Source organism: Pezoporus flaviventris, unplaced genomic scaffold (assembly GCF_033815535.1).
Source record: "Pezoporus flaviventris isolate CSIRO_AGI_PZ_B2104156 unplaced genomic scaffold, CSIRO_AGI_Pfla_v1 ptg000045l, whole genome shotgun sequence".
NCBI classification, from domain to species: Eukaryota; Metazoa; Chordata; class Aves; order Psittaciformes; family Psittacidae; genus Pezoporus; species Pezoporus flaviventris.
Window position 1 is genome coordinate 12,337,433 of NW_026892593.1, and position 22,528 is coordinate 12,359,960.

Genomic DNA, 22,528 nt, shown 5'->3' on the forward strand with positions numbered 1-22,528 from the left:
AGCTTCCATCTCTCCAGGCTAAATAACCTCAGTTCCCTCAGCCATTCCTCACAGGACTTGTTCGCTAGACCTTTCACCAGTTTTATTGCCCTTTGGACATGCTTCAGCACCAAAATGTCTTTCTTGGGGCCCAAAACTGAACACACTATTCGAGGTGTGTCACCACTGCTGAGTACAGGGGGACAATTGCTTCCCTAGTCCTTCTGGCCACACTATTGCTGATAAAGGCCAGGATGCTGCTGGCTGCCAGGGCACAAGCTGGCTCATGTTCAGCCATTTGTTGACCAACATCCCCAGGTCCTTTTCCACCAAGCAGCTTTCCAGCCATTCTTCTCTAAGTCTGTAGCATTGCATGGGGTTGTCATAGACCAAGTGCAGGACCTGGCACTGAGCCTTCTTGAACCTCATACAATTGGCCTTGGCCCATCTATCCAGCCTGTCCAGATCTCTCTCTCGAGCCTTCCTATGCTCCAGCAGATCAACACTCCCACCCAACTTGGTGTCATCTGCAAACATGCTGAGGGTTCACTTGATCCCCTCATCCAGGTTATTGATAAAGATGTTAAACAGAAGTGGCCTCAATACTGCATGGGAAGCACCACCTGGGACCAGCCACGAACTGAGTTTAGCTCCATTCAGCTTGGCCATCCAGCCAGTTCTATACCCAGCAAAAAGGTATGACTGTCCCAGGCATGAGCAGCCAGTTTCTTCAAGGGAATGCTGTGGGAAACGGTATCAAAGGCTTTACTAAAGCCTAGGTAGACACATCCACAACTTTTCCCTTGTTTACTAAACAGGTCACCTTGTCGTAGATGCAGATGGGGTTAGTCAAGCAGGACCTGCCTTTCATAAACCCACGATGATGGGGCTCGATCACCAGGTTGTCCTCTACATGCTGTGTGAAGGCACTCAAGATGATCTGTTTTATAACCTTCCCTGGCACAGAGGTCAGACTGACTGGCCTGTAGTTCCCCTGATACTCCTTCCATCTTTTCTTGTGGATGGGTGTTACGTTTGCTAACCTCCAGTCAACTGGGACCTTGCCAGTTAGCTAAGACTACTGATGAATAATGGAATGTGGCTCAGTGAGCACTTTCACCAGCTCCCTATGTACTGTTGGGCCGATCCATGTGGCCCCACAGACTTGTGTGTATCTAAGTGGTATAGCAGATTGCTGATGATTTCCCATTGGATTATGAGGGCTTTATATAGAGATACTTTCAAAAATCTATCTGTGTTTTAGTATGGAGTGTAATTTTTATTTTTCTCTAAATGTTGAGCGAAAGAGAAGTTATAGAAATGGGATAGATGCAGGAGAGTAATGGAACGTGTATACTTGGATTGTTTAATTTTATTGTATAATTAACAATTATAGTATGTTGGATTTACCACTTCCATTTTTGTTTAGGACTGAATAAGATAGCTGTTTTTGTAGTTAAATGCACAACATTTTGCAAGTTACTTGCAGTGGCTATGTGGCTCTATGGCTCATTGTGTAAGTGCAAATATATATGCTGTACTTCTTTACAGATTTTTTTCGATGTTATGAGGATTATTTTGTAAAGGGAACTTAAATTTTGCATAAATTTAGTTTCTCTGTTTTATCAGTTACCATTAGTATGGTGATAGCTGTTACTGTGGCAAGAGAATGTTTCTAATATTGGTAAAATCTTTTAATTTGACTTGAATAGTGATTAATATGATTATTAGGGTTTTTTTTTTAATATGGTCTTGGATGTTCAGATCTCTTTCAAAGCCATCTATCCTTAGAATGATTCTTCAAAGTATTTTTAAAGGACTGCCATCTATGTAAAATATCAACTAGCTTGCTTTATTGCAGTGTTAGAGGATATTGATATTGCTTGAAATCAAGCTGCTTGCAAGAAAGCATTTAATGTATCTGAATATTCAGAAATCTTTTTGGTAGCCAGTTACATGAATAATGGTGTTTCTAGTAAGTGAATTTTATATCTAACTGACCATTTAATAACGTTCATGATACTTCCTTTTGTAAAATGCTAAAATGGCAAGCTGAGTTGCTTGGTTTATTTTAAATGGCAAGTTGTCTGTGATGCCAGAAATGGTGATCAGACTTGACAAAAGAGGAAAATTAGAATGGATTGTTTTTGTTTCTGAAAGGTTGTTTTTTTCAGATATATCTGAGTTCAATGATGAACCATTCAGATATATTCTGTACTTAGGCAGGATTATACACTGTTGCATCATCTGACACAACTGCCTTAGTGTGTCCATACTTTACACAAAATATGATAGTATTTATAAATTGCTTTCAGAAAGGTACGGCTTGTGCTCTTACATCTAAGAGCCCAGTCGCTGGTGCTGTTGAGTCATTTTTTGTGATGAAACTTAATAACCTCCTGAGATGAAATGAAAGCTTGAGAATTTTTTTTTTCTCATCTGAAACAGTGAAATAAAGTAGCTAGAATGTTTTAAAGCTTTTGAATTAATACTCCATTGTATTACAGATTTAACCATAATTTAAGCATATTTGCTAATGTATATCATTCTTACTTGAAGCCTACTGAGATAATATGCATTTTGTTAAAAAATTATTAAAATTACTCTAATAACAGCCACATAGAAATGCAGAAATAAGTGAACTCGTATAGCGTTGCATTTATCTCAGGTTATTTGTTTTGAGCTTTTGTCTTCAGAAAGTAAACATAATCTTAGAATTCTTGATGAGAAATTGCTTTTTAAAGCTGGAAAAACTTGAAACTTTTCCCTTAACAAAAAAAAAACCAACAAAACAAACCCCCAACCAACCAACCCCCCTCCCCCCCCAAAAAAAAAACCAAGAACAACCAAACCTGATTTTAGTAAGATGTTTGTACTTTTGCATCAGTTGTGATGATTAGAAAACTGCTTTACTAAAGGATTATTCAGATCCAGGTAGGACTGCATGGCACTGCGTGATTTTATTAGCTTTCCTGTCATATGTAATCAAATACCAGTGGTGCTTTTTGTAAGGCAAAGAATAATATCCTTTTCTTTTCACTGTTTTTCCTTCAGGGCTATCTTCCTGCAAATGTGGACAGAAGAGAAAGCACTTTACAAAGAAAACGCAAAGAGTATTTTGCATTTGTTGAACAATATTATGATTCCAGAAATGATGAAAATCACCAGGATACCTATAGACAGGTAGAACACCTATTGAAGTGACTTTTACTTACAGGACATCTTCTAAAGAACTTAGAGATTATTTTTGATGTTTACCACTGTTTTCCTCTATTTCTTTAATAATACTTGATAGGCAGCTCTCTAATGAATTGTTTCTCTACATTTTTGAAGCAAAAATATTAACTATTTTGGTCTGAAATTCAAAACAGTGGATTTCTTTTAATTTCGGCTTTAGTCAGGCCATGTGGCACTGCTGTTCAGTGCTGTCATTATTTTGTTTAAGAATAATAGGGTTTTCAAATGTTTCATCTCCTGCTCAGACCTTCCTTGAATTGAGTGAAAATGGACAGGGAGTGTAACAGTGACTGTTTTTTACTGGCTTCATACTTCTGCTTAAGAAGTTGAAACTATTTATGATGTGCAATAAAAATAAATAGCTGTATCAAACTTTCTTGCCTGCCCAGATAAGCAGGTAACTTTTCTTCAAGTTAAGGAATACTCCATACTTATTTTGTATTATTAAGTATGGAGTAAGCAATAGTACCTAGCTTTCTTTAAGACAGAAGAAGCAGAGATTTTCAGCTTCAAGTCTTATCTTTGTTGGCAAGAAGTATATAGCATGACTAATACAAGGTACTTGTGTATCTAGCCCAGAATAATCAGGTTAGTATTCTGTTGCATAAAACTCCTTTGTGAAGTTGTATATTTGGGCTCTCTTCATAAGCAATTGTCAAATACATTAAAATAGGTGCTAAACTCTATTTTCACCTTTTAATGGTTAGTCCTTATTGTAAAGGTCTTTTCCAACCTAAGTGATTCTATGATTTGAACATGTCTTTGCAGCAGTAGTAGTCTATATTTACTCATAAATACCCCAGGTTACAAGTATTACCAAAATGAATGTATTTTCCAAATGATCAAAATGTGATATAAGAATCCTAAAATGTGAAAACAAAATATATGGGTGTTTCATTCTTTATTTTACCTCATTGATTAATAATGACTTAAAGATGTAGCTATATGTTTTGAAATACAATAAATCCATATTATTAAAAAAAAAGTGATTCAGTGACATTATAGCTAATACTGTAAAATTAAAAAAAATGTTTTAACTGTTGGGTTGTTTAAAAGATTTGTGGTTGGTTCCTTTTACAGTATTCTTCTTTCTGTTTAATTAGATCCATATAGATATCCCACGCATGAGTCCTGAAGTTTTAAGGCTTCAGCCCAAAGTAACAGAGGTAAGAATGATATCTAAAGATTTTTATTTATTTATTTATTTATTTAGATATCAGTTTATTAATGAATCTGATGTAACAGCACTGGTTAACAATTAATTTGACAACACTTGCAATTTTAACTTTAGAACTAGCTTAAAGTAAAAAAATAAGAGTATATGAGTATAGGCTAAGGATAGTGTAAATATGAGTAGTAAAAAGAAAGGCATCTCATTAATCTTTTGCATTGAATCTGTCAGTTTTTTTTCTTTGGCATTGTGCCTTTGAGTTTTATTTTTTTCCTTTTACTTTTTTTCTGTCTGTATTTTGGTAATAATGTGTTTTGAAGTAAAGGCAGATGATAGTCCCCATGGTTCTATATATTTGTCAAAATCATTCAAGTCTGAAAGTTCTTATCACAGTTTTCCTCTTAGGAAATTCTCTTTTTGTGAATTTGTAGCATGACTGGTTTTGTGTTCCTTATTTCATTTTGCTTCCTTAAGTTTTATATGTTGAGCACACTATTTAAGCTCTTTTACCGCTATAATAAACTTACATCAATTAATGGTAAATATGTTAATCAAATTGGTCTATTTTGTTTGGAAATTGAATACCAGGGTGACTTTATAAAGTATATAGGTCATAAATAGTGTAGATGGTGTGAATTACCCTCTTTCAATTATTTCTTCTTCTTCAATTCCTTCCCCTTCTAATGGGAGATCTAGTTAGATCTTCATATGTACTTCCATGTAAATTCTGTTAGTATCATTATAGAGCCATATAGAACATCTTTGGATAGTTCATTAGATGATACAGAAGTTAAATGCAGAACTAGCTTTCATCTGTTTTTCTGCTCTTGCAGTTATTTGTCTAATGGAAACACTCCTCCACAGATGTTGGAGAAATCAGTTTGAAGAAATAGCCAATTACAATTTCTTAAAAGAAAATGTTATAAAAATACTTCTTTTTCTGTTTTCTACACAGTGGTGTTTTACCTTGGCTATTCTAGGGATGATTACAAAGATTAAAGTAAGAAAAATAGGGGACAAAAAGGGAAACAATACCAGCAAGAAATATACTATTAAAGAAATTAATAAGATCAGTGTTGTATCTAGAAATGAGCCAATAAATGAAATTGGAAGTGATTATTTTGTCATGCAGAAAGGGCTACAGAAAGAAGAATGCTCTAACACTTCTAAGAGGAAAGAACTACTTGTATTGTATCAGCAGTAGTCTTTTAAATTATTCTAAAGATGTATTTGCATTCAACACAAAGTGGTGGCTTTCTTGGGATGGGCTTTTTACTTCCCTGTGTTGCAAAATGAAACTGTTCTTAAGGTTTCCATGAAGATCATCTGTGTCTCAAATTGTGTGTGACTGTGGTTCAGAGGTACAATGATCGTGGTTTTGTAGCTTTCAGTTTAGATGAAAATGCCCCAAAATTACGTTGGGTTTTCTTCTGCCTCATGTTTTAGCGAAAGAAAAACTAGAAGCTGTTTAACTTGCCTGGTGTAAGAATCTGTGCATTCTTGTTTTTTAAAGGAAGATTGAAAAGTACAAAACACTTCCTCAGGAATGACTATTTACTTCTAAATTAGCTGAACAATCAAAAAAAAAAGAAAAAGGACTTTAAACTAGAATTTCAGGTAAATGTCTTCTGAAGAATATATTTAATGTCCTTTCTTTTAACCAAATTTTTGGATGAGACCTCAAGTGGCTTTAAAATGATACTAAGACAGATAAAATATTCTTACGGGAGATTATTTTGAAGGAAAATGATATTTAGTAAAATGATATTGTCAGATAGAAATAGAAATCTGTAGGATCTTGGACTAGTTAATGTGTTTCTTTAGACTGCATACAGACTTGATAATAGTTTGTATGGACACAGCTTTGTATTTACCGTGGATATCTGCTTTTTTAATAGTACAGTTAGAAATGTTAGAGTAAACTTATGCTGATAATCAGAGAAGATTTGGTCAAGGTTTTCCAACATTTGCAGTGAGTAATTTTGTTAAATACTTAGTGTGTTGGGGGAAGTATCCCATAATAAATAATTGAAAATAATTAGTTACAGGATAGTTACAATCGCTTTTTTGTTGAATGAGTAACTTAGAGCTAAAGGATTTATTTAGGCATTGGAGAGTATGGCAATGTGATAAAAATATTAGTGTGGTATTTGTTACAAGCTGTCATAGTTGAAAGAAGATTTTCTTTCTTTTTATAGCTGAACTATAGTTAATCTGAAAAGAGGCTAGTTTAATGAAAATGCTGACAGTCAGCTTCAGAACTAGTAGATCCTCCCAGAATAAAACACTTCTTTTATTGCTTGGGAGTAATTGAAATAAAAAAGAAATACTGTGTCTAGGTAACTTCTTGCTAAGTAACTTCCAGTATGTCAATAGAACTTCAATAGCAAATATTATTCAGCAAAGTTTGAGTCTGGCACGCAGTTCTGGCTCACTTTGTGGCATCATTAAACACTTGAAATTATTAGGTATTTTTTGGTTTTAGTTGTCTGTTTTCAGGTAACACCAATTTTCAGGTTGCATAGTCATTTAATGTGATTTACTGGCATCTCATTTGCAAATATGTTTTTTTTGTTAAAATTAGCATTGTTTTCATTTGTAGTTATTTGTTGAACCTGTCCAAATGTATGCTTTCCTAGTGTTTCATTGAACAGGTGCATCTTTAGCATTGCCATAAAATAAACATATTTTAAATCCATACTTTTTAAAAACTCTGGTTGCCCTTGCAAGTGACATTGAATTATCCCCCAATATGAAGAATTCTATTTCATGTATACAGGTGCTTGAATTCAGGCTCCTGAATACAGCCCAGTATTCCTGCCTGCTGCTGATCATACTTACATTTTTTTAGTTTGAATGTTTAGTAAATTGAGTCACTTAACAAGCCTAATTGAGCCACATAAAATAGAAAGACATACTTGTCATCAGTGTGATGCATGCGTTGTACAAGAGTGCTGCTGCTTTCTTGTTGAAAAAGAAACCACAACAACTCCTTTTTCCCCAAAAAAGAAAAATCCCTGTTCGTAACCTATGTCATCCATACTTCTTCTCTAACACGTTTTTATTTTTTTTTCCCCTAGTTCACAGTAAAGGATTGGTAAAGGTGTCTTTTAGTAATATTTTGTTAGTTGGCAGCAAGTGATGTTGCTGGTACAGAAGAATAAGAATGTGAAAAGGGTGGAGGGCAGCAGTCAAGTGGGATAATGGGAAATCTAGGAAGCATTTGAACAATAAAGAGAATCTCCAATTTAATTTCTAGTGACCCATCAGTATCCTGAACTTTACAGGGTCTCAGGGTCTTCACGTGTTAGGTGTTTTTAGAGCTCCACTGATCTCTGATCTCCTGACTATATGTGTGGGCTGCTGAGGGGGTAGGCTTGCATATATCTTTGCCTTCACTCTCTGATCCAAGAGGGCCAAGCCTAAGTGGCTTGATGTCATCTTACAATGACTAGTGCAAATCCAACTTCTCCCTTGTTTCTTCCTCTCCCTTTCTGGGTTTTTGGAGCCTTATGCTAGCATAGCCTAATCATTTATCACAGGGAAACCATTTCTGTGCCCAGGGGCTCAATGTGGACAGGGGCCTTGCATTGTTCCCAGACCTGACTCCCTTCAAGAGAGGGGGAAGGTGTTGCTGGGCCCAGATGAGCAACAGTTACTCCCTTTTTTTTAAGGTGTGATGTCAAGAGCCATAAAGAAGGGAATTGAAGTGTAAGTCAAAGAGAGGTTTCAAAGGGCGGTGCAATTGACTGTGGGTATTACAACTGTTTTTTTTTATATAGCAATTTTTGATGCTACTGCGATGTAGGATGATGATACAGCTACTAGGAAGAATGTCACTTAGGATGAGGTAAAAAAACTGTAGCTGACAAAGACCGAGGAAGAGCTCTAGTGAAAAGACCAGAAACATAATGCATCTAGAAACTTCACAGTGTCTTCTGACATCAATTTCCAAATGCTGCTATTCCAAGATTTTTGTTCTTGCTGGTATTTGAGTCTCTGTTCCCAAAGAGCTTTTCATTAGAATTAATGAAGCTGTTTTAATTTCTTCTCTGAACTTGGAATTTGGTTCCTGTAATAAAACGTTTTAGTTTAGAAGAAGGTCTTTTGAGTCTTATGTGTGGGAATAACTTCCTTTTAAAATCTGTTTGAAGTGTTTTTCATGGGAGTTGTGTATTCTGGGTCAGAGGAAGGAAGTGTGGCCCTCAAAGAGTGGGAGAGTGTAGTTGGAGGTCTTCCCCCATATAGTTCAGTCAGGTTTCTTTTGAAGACTAGTGGCTGTAAGTTTAGAGTTTAGGTGCAATAAGTTAAGCTAATGGATTCTTCTCTTTATGTATATAAATATAGTTCTTTCTGTTATCATGAATGAGAGTTAAATTCAAAAGAGAATAATTGATCAGTAATGACATCTCATGAGATGTAGTGGTTCCTAGTAGAAAATTAATTCCAGTTTCTGCTGCTGGTTTGGAAATCAAGAAGGAAACCTTTAGGGAAAGTGACCTTTTTAATGAGTCCTATTTGAACACAGTGATGAGTGCTGTATAGAAACTTAAATCAGTCTGCCTTTCAGGTTTTCAGTGCTCATTTTTTTCAATTCAGAACAGTAAATGAAACTTTACGAAAACGATTAGAAACTGAAAACACTATTTTAGTGTGTATTTATGGAATTTGTGATTAGATGCATTTGGGGATATTAAAGATGATGTGCCAATCACAAAGTGATCCTTCCTGCTCAATAATATTAAATAAACCCCCCCCAACAAACCCAAACAAAAAAAACCCAACCAAATACCACCCCCACATCCCCTTAGTTTTCATACCAGGATTTTAAAAATGCATTGAAATCCATAGGCAGCTCAATTTACAATGCACACTATGTATATTTTCAGGTTCTCAGGAAAGGAAAAGTTGGTAGTACAAATTTGAGCATTGTTTGATTTGAGGCGTGCCTTGATGAAAAGCACTGTTTTTGTGATTTTTTTCTTTTTTTTTTAGAATGGGTGTTTTGACATCTGTTACTTACTGAATTACTTTTTTTGTTTGTTTGTTTCTCACTGTGCATATTTTGTAACCCCATCACACAAGGTTTTTTTTAATCTAGCCTACTGCATAACATAATTGCCACTTAAATAGGGTTTTCTAGTCACTTCTGTCTAAAATTTTTTTTCAAAAAAGTTATTTGTGTTTACAATATGATAAATGTGTCCTTTATTTGAAGTGAAACGGAGGATGATAACGCTGGTAATACTGATAATCTAATGTTACTGAAACTGAAACAGTAACTGACAGAAGCAGGAAGGATGGCTGTGAGCTAACTTGATTTGCAGTTTTTCAATAATAGTAAAGCTGTGATATAACCAATTTCATAAAGGCATAATTATGTAAAATGTGATGTACATGTAAAAGTACATGGCAGAACTTAGGGTCTTTGTACAGTTGTTGATAGATGATGAAACCCCATTGGCTATTGCTTGGTTTGCACAGGTTAGTATTTTTTCAGTTTAATATGCAGCACATATTAAAAAGCATGAGGTGACAGGGACTATCACAGAGAATTTATAGCTAAAGGGATAAGCACCTTAGCTAATGAATATGAGGTTTTTGTGGAGCTTTTGCTAGCTGAATACCTCCCTTTCTGCCTAATCTTTGCCCCAAAAACTGAAATCACAAAACCTCAATCTTAATTGTAGCTGGAATGGATCAAACATGAGCTGAGTTAATGCTTCTTGTGTTTCAGTGCCCACCAAAGCTTTTCATATTTATTGTTCTTGACTATTTCCCTTGTTCTGTGGATTTTCAGCATGCCAGGGAAATGTAAAACCTGGAGATTAAGGAAATCTGGTTGTTAAAAGAAAGCCTGTGGGAGAAGGGTGAATGTTGATATTTGCTTTCAAAGCAAAAAGTGCAAATGTGTTTCAGCTTCAGGTAGTTCATAGAGAAGCCTGTGATAGAATTCTTATGCACCTGGATGCAGTCATATATGCCTAGATCCTTCTGTACGTGAAAATGACTGCAAGAGGGCTTTTAAACTAAAGATTAAGTTTTTATTTAAAATTGGATTAGAATAGTCAACTTCTTAATGTAGCAAAAACTTGAAGTGAGATTGAATAGAAATAATGCCAGCTTTTTCTCCCTGTTGTGTCCTTTGAGGTCAAGTCCTTTACTAGCTTTCTTGAAGCATGAGCATTCATTGACTTCTGGGCTTGCAGCAAACTATGCAATCTCCTTTGGGTCCTTATAAAGTCTCTCATTTTTCTGTTAGTGTTGGAGGCCTGATCTTAAGACTGACACAGTCATTTGGTTTGAGCTCTCCTTTCTCTGCTCCTCTTAGCTGCCTCTGCATTTTGGCTTCTTGGGCAGACCTTCCAGGGAAAAGCAAACGTTCTTTTGCTTCAGCAAGATTATACCTGATTGAGTACCTGTAGTTAGGGCAAAGAACACAACAGCTTTCACTCTGCTGCTTATTTGAAGCATTTAAGACATGTAGCATGTTCAGAATCAAATAATTGAGGAAAACTAGAGGTTATCACAGACCTAAATTGGGTTAGAGATAAATTGTGTGATTTCCCTGCTCTGTACTCTTCTCATGCTGTCCTTCCCGTGATGAGGTATGTTGTGGCCTTAGGAGCTTTTGCAGATCTTGGGCAAGGTACAGTTTACAGTTGAGGTGGTGATGTTATGCAATACCCTCAGGCAGGTAGTTGCCTTATTTCTGTGTTTCCTGAATTTTTTCAGATAGATTTTTTTTTTTGCTGTTGTTGTTGCTGTTAACCAGTATACTTGCTTCTCAAGTCTAGGACCCCACATTGCAGTGCTAGACAAGCCAAACTATGGCGGAATCTCTTTTTATGGGTATATTATTAAAAAAAACCAAACAAAGCTAAATGAAGTACTTCTTTCTGTTACTTAGGGATAGATACAATGATATATTGATAAAATACTTCTCTCAAAGAGGTGAAAAGTCATAAGAAAATGATCTAATATTTCTGTTTCTTTGGGAAAGAAGTATTTTACATTTTCAGAAAAGGTTCAATGAGTAAGTGCTACTTAGTTGTAACTACTATAAATTAATTATGTACTAGGTTGGTTTTAATGTACTAATATAGTAAAAATGCTTCCTTTTGAAGATCTGAGAAGCTTACTTAGCACTGGAAGTTAATTATAAATACTGATGCTTATTTATGCTTTCGTATGCACGTTTCTGTAGTAGTAGTTCTGTGTTGTTGAATTTTGTCCTTGTATAATTTTCAAGTGTTGTGCTTAAAATGTGCTCATCACTTGATAAATTATCTGATAGTTTCTTTAACTCTTTTTCAGATCTTTGAAAGAATTTTGTTTATCTGGGCAATACGTCATCCAGCCAGTGGATATGTTCAGGGCATAAATGATCTTGTTACTCCTTTTTTTGTAGTCTTCGTTTGTGAATATATAGGTAAGATTTGTCTTAATACTGAATTATGAATTACTGCTGGTTTTGGAACTGTATCTTAGTTTTAATCTGAGTAACGATTTGGACAAGCTAGTCAAAGCATAATTTTATGCATAATTTATCATATATTTTTATACTTTTAATTCTATATAGTTCCCTTTGAATATATACTGAGAAGCAGTCAGATTTCATCTAAGTCCCTAGAGTTCAGGATTCCTTCAGGTTTTTATTCCAGAAAACCTCCCCCTCAACAAAACCCAACCAAATAATCCTCTGTGGAAGTTGCAGACAGTGTTCTCGTTGGTCAGATCTGAAAGCACAGTCTAGGATTTGCTTTTATCTTGCTCTGTAGTTAAGAAGTGTTCATGACTCCTGATGCTTTTTTTTTTCTTCATAGGTGGTTTTATTCTCCCTTTTTCTCTTTCTCTTCTGTTTCACACTGCTTGTGAAACTCTAAATTATATCTATGAAATGAGCAGGGGTTTAAAAAATGCAACCAGAATCAGGCAACAACAATGAAAAACTCCCCAAAACAAGGCACCGAAACAAAACAAGAAAAAAACAACATAGGAAACAAGGAAACCTTTCAAATGAATGGCAGGGAAACTGGAGGGAACCTGTTAAAGTGGATCTGTGACTGAAAGAATAGCAGTCTGGAATTAGGGTCTGAAAATTAAGGCAGCAGTAATCAAATTTCTCTGGTTGAGAGCTCTGCCATTCTGGGGCTTACAGCACTAGTAACAACAGTAAACAGCTGTATATCTCTTGAGTTTGTGGCCTTATATATGTGTGTGTACTTTTTGAAAACTTGTTTAACAAACTCAGATATTGGTTAAATGCTCACCTCTTTCAAGAACACCACCCTTATCTTAAATTTATAGTTTGGTATTTATGTCTTTATAAATATTAAGAGTTTGGCTAATCGTTAACAACAGTTCATTATAACTTGGGTATAACTATATCCACATAACCATGGATCTAAAGAGTAAGGTTAAACAGTAAAAATGACAGTGCTATCTGTCTTGAATTAAAACTCTTTTCCTTGTATTTCTATTTGTCATACCGACATAGAATGAAAATGCACAATGCTTATATGTAAACTTGAGCAACGCTTTGCCTGGCTACATCAATGAGCCTGTAGTTACTGAATTCTTCTTACCTTCTCTATGCAAGATACCCATTGGTGTCTTAATCTGGATTGATTAAATTTGATGAAGGACAGATTATCCTTGAGTAGATGATAGACTACCCATTTACTCATTTGCATGGCAACACCTCTGGTGCTATGTTCATTTCTTGTTTCATAGAGGGACATTTCATTGCTAAGCAACTAATGAGAACTACTGCTGCTTTCTCCCTAATCATCTCTTAAGTAGGGTAGAGGCCTACTCCTGAGAGTACTTGCAGTTTCTGCCTTTTACTCCCTCATTTGACAGATAATGAAAATGTTCTTAATGATTCTAGAACAGTAGGGTCTCTAGTAGACTTGGGGTTGTTAATTGAAATAAGAAGTTCGAATGAGATGTGATTAGAGAATTGATATTCCATGTTAAATAGACCATTTAATTAATATGGTAAATAAGTTTGCCTTTACCACCAACGTACATTTGGAGACCCTGCTGATTTTAATGTATTTGCCAGTTTGTCGGTATTTTCATATCAGAAAGCATAACTGGTCCACAAGTGTCCATTGAAGAAAGACAAAACTCAAAACCTAGCAACCGTAAAAGATATTTTGCCACAGAAAATGTATGAAACTTAGAAAACTGCATTGTGAAAGCTTATTTAAAAGCGGATTTCTATATAATAAGAAAAATACTGAAATTAGGGTATTTTCTTCAATGTATTAGTGGTTCTGGCTTAGTGCTAATAGCAGTTACTTCCCCTGGTGACATAAAACTGTCTAAGATATGTCTTTAAATAGCTTTTTGATTTGAGTCTTTGTAGTTACACTGAGTGATGCCTTCAGGTTAGAATGAATAAGAATGTGCATGACACTTAAACTTGAAATGGGGACATTAAATTTGCAAAGTACCTAAAAAATCTTGAGATTTTGTAGTAAAATTATAGATGGACTCAAAACTCATACTATGAATTATGCTTAAGTAATATATATAGAAATAAATGCAGAGAAACAGAGGTTTCCTAGCAAAAATGTTGAAGCTACTAGTGTATTTAATATATACTCTAGTAAGAGTCTGTATTTACCTCAGATTTTATTCTGGATCTTATTTCTTACTCTGTTTTTAACTATTGATTTTTTTGTGGATTTTTTTCAGTATAACTGGAGTGTTTGTCTTGCAGCTCTGAGTCACTTGGGTCATAATTCATGCCATTGAAAGTGATGATAATGCCTTTTAATTTGGGTCCTTTCTATAATTAAGAGAAAGATGTCCTAAAGGATTATTAAAGATTAATAAATTCTTATTAACACCATTATAATAAATCTGTGCTGATTAGATCATCTGATAGTAAATCTTGATAACACTTACACGCAATTGCAGTTTTGTCAAATATTTTGGTGGGAGGAAAGCCATGTTTATTTTATCTTTATGACAACTGAGAGAGCCCTAAATCCTTAATCCTGAATGACAAGTATGTGACGTGTTTATTCTAGTGATGGGAGTCTTTCTGGTCTGCTAAAGACATCCAGAAACTATTTGGAAAAGTGTTGTTAAAGAACTTTTGAAGATAGAAATGGCATGTATGGGAGTGATAACTTACTTGCCTTTTCATTCAAATCTGAATGGCACAAAGTAGGTTTGTGGGTTTGTTTATAAGGACTGAAGTCATAGACGTTTTGATGAATTAGTGTGGATTGCGGTACCTAATTTTAGCACATAAGTTCCCACATTTAGAATAGGTTAAGTGACTGAAGGTAGGAATTGAATATGTTAAATGTTGAGAGCATTCTGTCAACCCTTCCAGTAGTGTAAGAATGATGAAAGTGTAATTTGTGAATGTCTCATTAGTTCCCTACTTTGCAATGAAAGTGGAATACTGTAATATTTTCAGCAAGATAGAACTTGGTTGTCAAAGCAAGCCAGGAGAGGCACAGCTGCAATTAAAGAAAATTTTACAGGAGTTGATAACCAGACTTGCTGGAATATAGTAGATTCAGATTAGGATTTCTGGTCTAAATGAGGAGAAGGAGGAATTTGAACCCATGAAAAATACTAGAGTTCTATAAGCTTATTCCACCATAACATAACGGCTTCCTTGGAATTTCAAAATTAGTGGTATGGGAAAACTATTTTGCGCTTACTTCTAATCTCTTACATGATGTAGCAGTGTTACAACGTATGTTGTCAGAAGGAATGCTGATTACCTGTGAGGGCAGTTTTCCTGAAAGCTTTGTGACTTTTTTGCATATTAGTTTGCGTCAAAAGTAATCTTGTCAATATGGATTCAATTCCAGAGATGTTTTTGTTAATGAGGTAAGATATACTATATGACTGCTCAGTGTTTGACTAAATGTAGACAAGGAAATTTTGCATTGGCTTGCAAGTCCTATTTCAATTTGTACATGTGTTGCTGTCTTTGTACACCATACCGTTGCCCTGAGTTCCTGTTGATCTAGATTGTTTCCAGTCATTAAGTTGTGCTGCGCAGTTTCTTGAGGCTTCTTGCTCATGGAGTTAGCTACACTTCAATACATTTGACATTTCAGTTGTATATCTGCATTTCATTAACTCACTGGGCCTTGTGTGTATATCTAGAACCACAGAGAGGACCTGGATTTATTCACCATCCAGGGAGATGAGAGCTCAAGAGAAACACCATCATAATAAGGATGCATGCCATGCCATTGCTAAGTGGAATGGCTGTGTGAAATCACTTTGAGACCCCTAGTAGTGCTGGGTCAAGAGAAAATTAGCAGTTAGTGGGAAATCAGTGGCAGAAAACAAATACTGTTGTTAGCATTCCATCATTTTATGTTGGATAAAGAATGTGAAGGAAAATGAGGCTGCTGAAGACTGGAATGGCGATTCAGATACTGTCTGCAATCTTCTTGCAATAGAGGAGCTGAAGACAATTTGAGGATGTCTACAAGAACTCATGAACTGAAAACTTTGAAAAGGAAGGTGTTACTCTTGTAAGTATTTTTCTTGTGATCTTAGATCCTTTCGTAACACTGTTACCTAGTGTTTTTAAGTTGATACTGGCATGACTTTATGGAATAATTAATCCAGGCTGAAATCCTAACGGAATTGGGATAGGATTTAGTCCCAGACCAGTGTTACTATGAGAACATAAAATTTCTTTGGTCCTCGAAAAGCACTTATCTGTCTGTAGCTGCCTTGCTTAGCTTTCCATTACCTCTCATAGGTCACAGGCGGCTTCCTGTCCTTAAAATGAGGTTTCATACTAGTTATTACCTTTGTTCCTTCCTTTTCAGCATATTTACTGCAAATAATATAAAACTATTTTTTTCCAACTGTTGAATGCTGTATTTAAAAATGTTATTTTCATAGTATAATTGGAATGTTTCAGAGCATTGTATCATGGCTCTGTCTGAGGTAATTCTTCAGTGTTTGTTCATAAAATATGAAAAAGCTGTCTGTTTATCAGACTTTTTTAAGAGATTTGTAATTTTTATGCAATAAGTACATCTGTTTAGAATGTACATAAAACTGGATTTCTGAATGGTGAGGCAGTAAGCCAGAGAGGAAAGAGTATTAACCCACTGACTCCAGAGAGCTGCTAGATGTTTTCTTATATTTACAGTGTTAGAAGGTAAAATTTTGTCTAACGTGCATTATTTCCTTTACAAGACCAAGCTTGAAACCATGATTTGCTGCAGTATATAAATTAATCTGAGATACTGAATCCTTCTACCTAAAAACCTAGACCTTCTTAATCAGTTCCTTCAATGCACTAGTCCGTGGAGAATTGTGAATAGGGCTCATGCATTGGGGTTTTGAGGAGATACGGTGGAAAAGATGTAACATATATGTAGTTATTCTACTTAGAAAAGACTGAGCAAAACTGAAGGAATGACAAATTGTTAATGTGGAAGTTGAGCAAGGAGCTATAACTGGACTAACTGGATGCTTCTCTTTCTCAGGTCCTTCAAGTGGTTAGAGACTGATAGAATCATCCTTGCTGTCTTCTGATTTACCATGAAAGAAATACTGGAAAGCCTTCCAGGATGGAGTGCTGAAGAATATGTGGGGTTTCTGCAGTTTGAAAGCTGAAAAGATTTTTTTTTTTTTTTTTTATTTGCTATCTTTGTATGCTCTTGAGCTGTTCTGAAAACTTTGGCATTACACTTTGTAACAAACTTCTACCTTTTTACTTTTCTTTGTTTAAATAAATACATTTTTCGAGCAATACTGTATAAAAATGTTTTTATTTACACATTTGTTTGATTTATAAAACTTACACAAATTAAGTTTTCGTGAAAGCACTGACATGATGCGTAACTGACATTTTAACATTTTCTTGCAAGTATTAAGAAAATGTTTCTTCATTTTTTTAAAACATTGTAAAACTTGTCTGAAAAACTATTCAAAATAATTTAAATCACTCTTCTGTCATATGAAAATTCAATGTCACAGGTTCCATTTGATCACATTATGTTTTCTCTCCTTAATGCTAATCACCAGTAGTGTAGTTATCCACATACAAAGGTGTGTTTCAGTGCTGCTTAATAATTTTCAGGATTTTTTTATTGTAATAATCATGATACCAGTGAGGTTGACTGAAATTCTCATAAACATTAACAATATTCTATGCAGTATTCTTTGATAATTGAATGAGATATTGTTACTTGTGTGATTTGAGTTGCCAAGGAACGAAGAAAGCTGACATAAAACTCTTGAATTCAAGTATTGAATGTACTGAAAACCCAATTACATCTTCTGCCTAAGTCCAGAAAACATCCTATGTATTCCTCTGTAAAAGACTGGCAACAAACACAAGCCGCTCTGTTTTCTGAAACTTTCAAATTAACTGTCTATTCTCTTTGAAACACTCTTTGCTTTCACATGTTACAAAACATATAGTATATGCACACATATGTATATATAAACATGATGCAGCAATTGTTCAGCATTGCCTTAGCTGGCTTTGAGATAATTGCCATTCACTTTCTGACTTTCTAGGAATATGTTCCCCCACTCTACACTGTTGATAAGCCTGTCTATTGTCCAGTGAAAATATTTTTTTGTGCAGAGTAGGTGAAGAGAGAGAAGACTATGATGAGTAAGATAAACAGCATCTGAATTTGATTTTATGCATTGATGATTCCTGCTTTTGCCACATGGAAAAAGTGAAAAAGGTCCACAAGTAATCAAAAGACCCATTTAGCGCCTGCCCACAGTGCAGAGGGCATGGTTCTTCTGTACCAGTCTCCTGTGCTGTGTGACAGCACTGGTTGTGACTGCAGTGGGAAAGAAGCTAGAAATGATAGGTGCTGAAAGGCAGTCCTGACAGCATGTGTCTTAACTCATTATTAAATTGACTTGTGGAGCTAAATTGTGTTTTATCCTGTTTCTTATGGTTTGGCTCGTTCTACTTTATTTAGGAGCTTCTTGAGACCCTTTTATAGATCTTATTTCCTCCTTACATCTTCTCTTTTATGCCACCTATCAGAGTCCTCAGTTGGAATTCAACCATTCTTTTTGTGCAGAAAGTACTAATTGCCCCATTTTTAAGTCACTGCAAGTTTTAGATTCTGAAGTTTACAGTCCTGATATAATTGATCCTTGTAAAGAAGCTGTGTATCCTCAGAATTTGTAGTCGCTTTTAAAATGCATGAGTATTCTTCTGTAATTCAGAAGGTTGTCAGGGGTTTTTTATTCATTTAGATATTTGAGTTATAGTGAAAAACCCTAAATTCCTCCAGATGATTTACATTGCATCAAAGGAGGTAAAAATATAGACTTAAATTTTAGTGCTTTAAAAAAGCCTTGGCTAGATTATATTTTTAAATTGTTCATTTTTTACATATGTCTTACTTAAATCATTCACAATATCTGATCAATTTTCTTTACTAATATATAATATATCTTTTCAGGCCTAATTGGGAGAAGAAATCAATTTTACATCCTTCCATGGGCTTTAATCAAGGAGGAGAACTTTGAAAATAGTGAGCATTGAATTGTTTGAATTGTTTGTCAGCTAGCAGTGCTTGCCATAATATACTGCTGTGCCTAGGGCTGGTTAATAAAGCTGTATATTTGGAGGCACTGCAAACAGAACTGTAAGGAAAATGTAGATAATATTAAGAGGACATCTGCTTAGTTTTTGGAAGGTTAGAGAATGAGAGAGCATGAAGGAGGGCAAATATGTCTGTAGGACTTGTGGAATGGCAAGAATAGGTTAATAGGGGGTAAATTAACTATAAATTGCATTTAATCTTTTGATCCTTTTGTGTGTGTCTGTTTGGATATTTGTTTTGGTTATTTACTTAAACAAATTTATTTTTATTTTTCAGCTTGTTAGAATGCTAATTTTTTTAGCTGCAGTTTCACTAATCCTTCAGTGAGCACTTTGCTGTGTCTTGGAGTTATACAACTATTTCAATTGAGGACTATTTTTTCATGTAATTGTAATATTAAAGGCCCTAAAGAATGTAGTTGAGCTTTACCCAGGTAAGCACTTTGTGTGTGTCTTGCTAGTGACTAGTTTATTCCCTACTCTATTTCCTTAGTTGCTTACCCTACTGGAAGTCAGTGGCATTCGGTATCAAATATACATGTGAATCTCTCTGCATAAGCGCTCTCTTAATCTGCTTTGGTCAAAATGAGGTGATTTACTTATTTAACTAGTGGATTTTTAGCTAATTGTGCCAACCCAATTAGCGCTTCTGCCATTTCTTGGAGTATAGTAACCTTAAGGTGTTTATAAAGAGCAGCTGTGCACACATTGACAAGTAACTCTTTGGTGTAGTTGGGTGATAATATATTGCTATGTATGTTTTACTCATTAATGTATTTGATTTCCAGAAAGGGCTTGGAAATGTGTGAACTAGATTCTTCTATGCTGTAGAATTAATCTTACTCCAGATCCCATTTGCTGTTAACAGAGGTCAGTGTACCCTGCCTATTCTAGTTTCATTTCACTGTTCTTTAAACTTCACAGTGGAGCTACATATTTGAGTATTTCCAAATTGGGTTTAGTTGGACAGAAAAGGGTTTGTTTGCCAAGTGCTTAGGTTACACAGCTGAATTGGGCTTGCTAATGTCAAAATCAGTAGCTTTGCTTTCAGTTTTCAAACCCCAGACATGCATTCCTGCCTTCTCTTGTTGGTCAGCATTGGGTTTTCTCTGGCATGGTGGATCAGTTCAGTTACACTGGCAGGAAACTAGCCCCATAATAAAATGAATAATTTAACTTTCTGCTCTTATCTTAGGGATCAGAGATGGACGTCAGTGCTGATGTGGGGATAGGAGCATGTTAGGGAAGAAGGGAGAAGTAAGATCTCTGTTTAATGCCAGGTAGCTCTTAGGGTGCTTTAGCTGTATTATTAAACTGAGTGGTCATGATAAGTCTTAGTGAATTACACCTATTTTTTTCTTAGCAAGTTAGAGAGTACTCATAAAAGCATCTCAAAATCCATGTAGGGTATGGCAACCTGCTTTTCTGCAGTTTTTATTTTCTAGTACTGTTTTGAATGGCCATGATTTATTATAATTAGGCAATACTGTTTTACAGAATCAGTCCTTCTCTACCTCTGTATTTCAGTTTTGATTTCAGTCTCTTCAGTATACTGTCAGATTTCCAAACTAATCGTAACGGTTCATCTGAAATGTTGGATGCATGGGTGCATCCAGTAGTCGTATGGGGAGAGATTCGAGACTGACTGATCAAAATTTTAGCAGTAACTGTGATAAGCAAATGCTATGAATCTCAGTTTTCTGGGTACCAGTTTTAACTTCAAGGCTAATAAAAGAAAAATAGATGCATTAATTTTTTTTTCCCTACTTCTGAAGGTTCCCCTGAAAGGTGACAAAGCTTAGTCTTTGCTGTCTTTTGCTTATTGTATGTAGAATTATTTTTCATATTACTTCTGTCATATTTTCCTATAATCTCAATTTTTTTTAAGTAGCTTCACAGATCATTAGAACCAAAGTGTCTGAAGTCATATCATACTGATGGGATGGAGAAAATAACTCCAGTCATCTTCATGTTTCCCTTGAAACAAACTTAAGTTCTTGAAAGTCCATTTGGTTAACCACACAAACTGCAGAATCAAAAGTCTTATTCTCATGAGCTGGTACATATTGCAAGTTTCAATCAAGTGTGGACTGTATTAAAATAGTTTGATTACAGATGCATAGTAGTAAGAGTGCTGATTACTTAGTTCATAAGGGTTTGTTAGTTGATGAAGTAGGCTTCACTGTCAGGGAGAAATTAACATATTTAAACTACAAATTTTTTGTGGATGCTTTTTAAAAGGTTTCTATCTATTTGAAGTGAAAAAACCTAATTAAAGTTCAAACTCTCAGGCTGTGGTTAACAGTTACTGTCAGAAGTGAAAAAGAAGCATTAGGATTATCCTAGTAAGTATATCCAACTGCTTCATTGCCTGTTATTTTTTTGTTCTCTCAGAGAAAATTAATATTTTGAGTCATTGTATTTCTTGCTCTGTTTAGAAAAGTACCAAAACCGAACAACAAAACTTAGCACCCTCTAAAGAAACCCTTAAACCCTGAAATTCTAAGGTGTAAGAGTAATCTACATAACTAAAGCATAAATTTTTGCTGAATGAAAAAAGGACAGTACGTAAAGCATATATGAAAGATGCCTTTGGAAGAAAACCAGAAAGGGTTGTTAATAGGAAGCCATGTTGATGCAAAACTTAAAATATGTCAAGTTTTTATGGTAATAGAGTTACTCTGCGTGTCTGAATTCAACTCATGAAACCAGAACACTGAAAGTGTTTTACGTCATAAAAGAAACAGAAGGGAAAAAAACACAAACAAACACATTGAAAAATAAAGTAATAGTACTTCAGTTTTATTATTAAATGAACTTCTCTGTTGCATTAACTTTATACTCCAGTTATCAAGCTAAATTAAAGTTTGAATGACAAGAGAGAAAGAACAGCTGTCATAGTTGTATTCGTCTACTAGAGTTTATGAAGCTTCTCTAACTGTCACTGTTTTTGTCTAATTTGAAACAGTTTGTCATTTTCAAAGAGTAGGCTTTGCTGAATATTAATAGGAATGTTGAATTTCTTTATAACATTACTATTTACAGTCTAGATATTCATGGTATTTTTTGATTATCAAACTAGATAATGCTCTCTGAATTCTGAACTGTTCTCTATTCGACATACTTCTGTGGGCAATTATCAAAATATAATTCAATATGACAGTTCAGTTCAAATTTTTTCTCATTTAAAAATAAAAGCTTCTGTTTGAAAATAAGGGAAGTACATGTTTAAGTTGATTTTCTTTTTACGTGGGAAAGTATTTTCTTTATTCCCTTGTGCTTGTGCTAGTTGAGTGATGTTCTAAACCAAACTGAAATTATGTATTTGTCGAAGACCAGTTCTTCAGTGTAATCGCCCTGATATGTTTATCTGATTCAGTTTGATGCAGTTTATATGAATAAAGTAGTTTAAAATGAAAAATGCTTTCCCCTGTTTTAAAAACTATTCCTAAGTTTTGGTTTTTTTTGAGTCAAATTAAAGATGGTAATAAGGGAAATATAAAAGTTAGACAAAATGCAAAGTGGTGGATATATGATTTCTTATGAAT

General features: G+C 34.9%; 1 protein-coding gene and 1 long non-coding RNA gene across 3 annotated transcripts in view; one reads left to right on the top strand and one right to left on the bottom strand.

The window, feature by feature from the left end:
• LOC133276571 (uncharacterized) overlaps positions 1 to 22,528 on the bottom strand; it is a 787,535-nt gene that overhangs the window by 721,970 nt on the left and 43,037 nt on the right. The window lies entirely within an intron of this gene.
• Positions 1 to 22,528, top strand: part of TBC1D22A (TBC1 domain family member 22A) — a 169,894-nt gene that overhangs the window by 30,137 nt on the left and 117,229 nt on the right. For both annotated transcript variants that reach the window (XM_061467491.1, XM_061467492.1), the window contains exons 6-8: positions 3,034 to 3,162; positions 4,320 to 4,382; positions 11,705 to 11,819. In XM_061467491.1, coding sequence (XP_061323475.1) covers positions 3,034 to 3,162; positions 4,320 to 4,382; positions 11,705 to 11,819 — 307 coding nt within the window. The remainder of the gene's footprint in view (positions 1 to 3,033; positions 3,163 to 4,319; positions 4,383 to 11,704; positions 11,820 to 22,528) is intronic.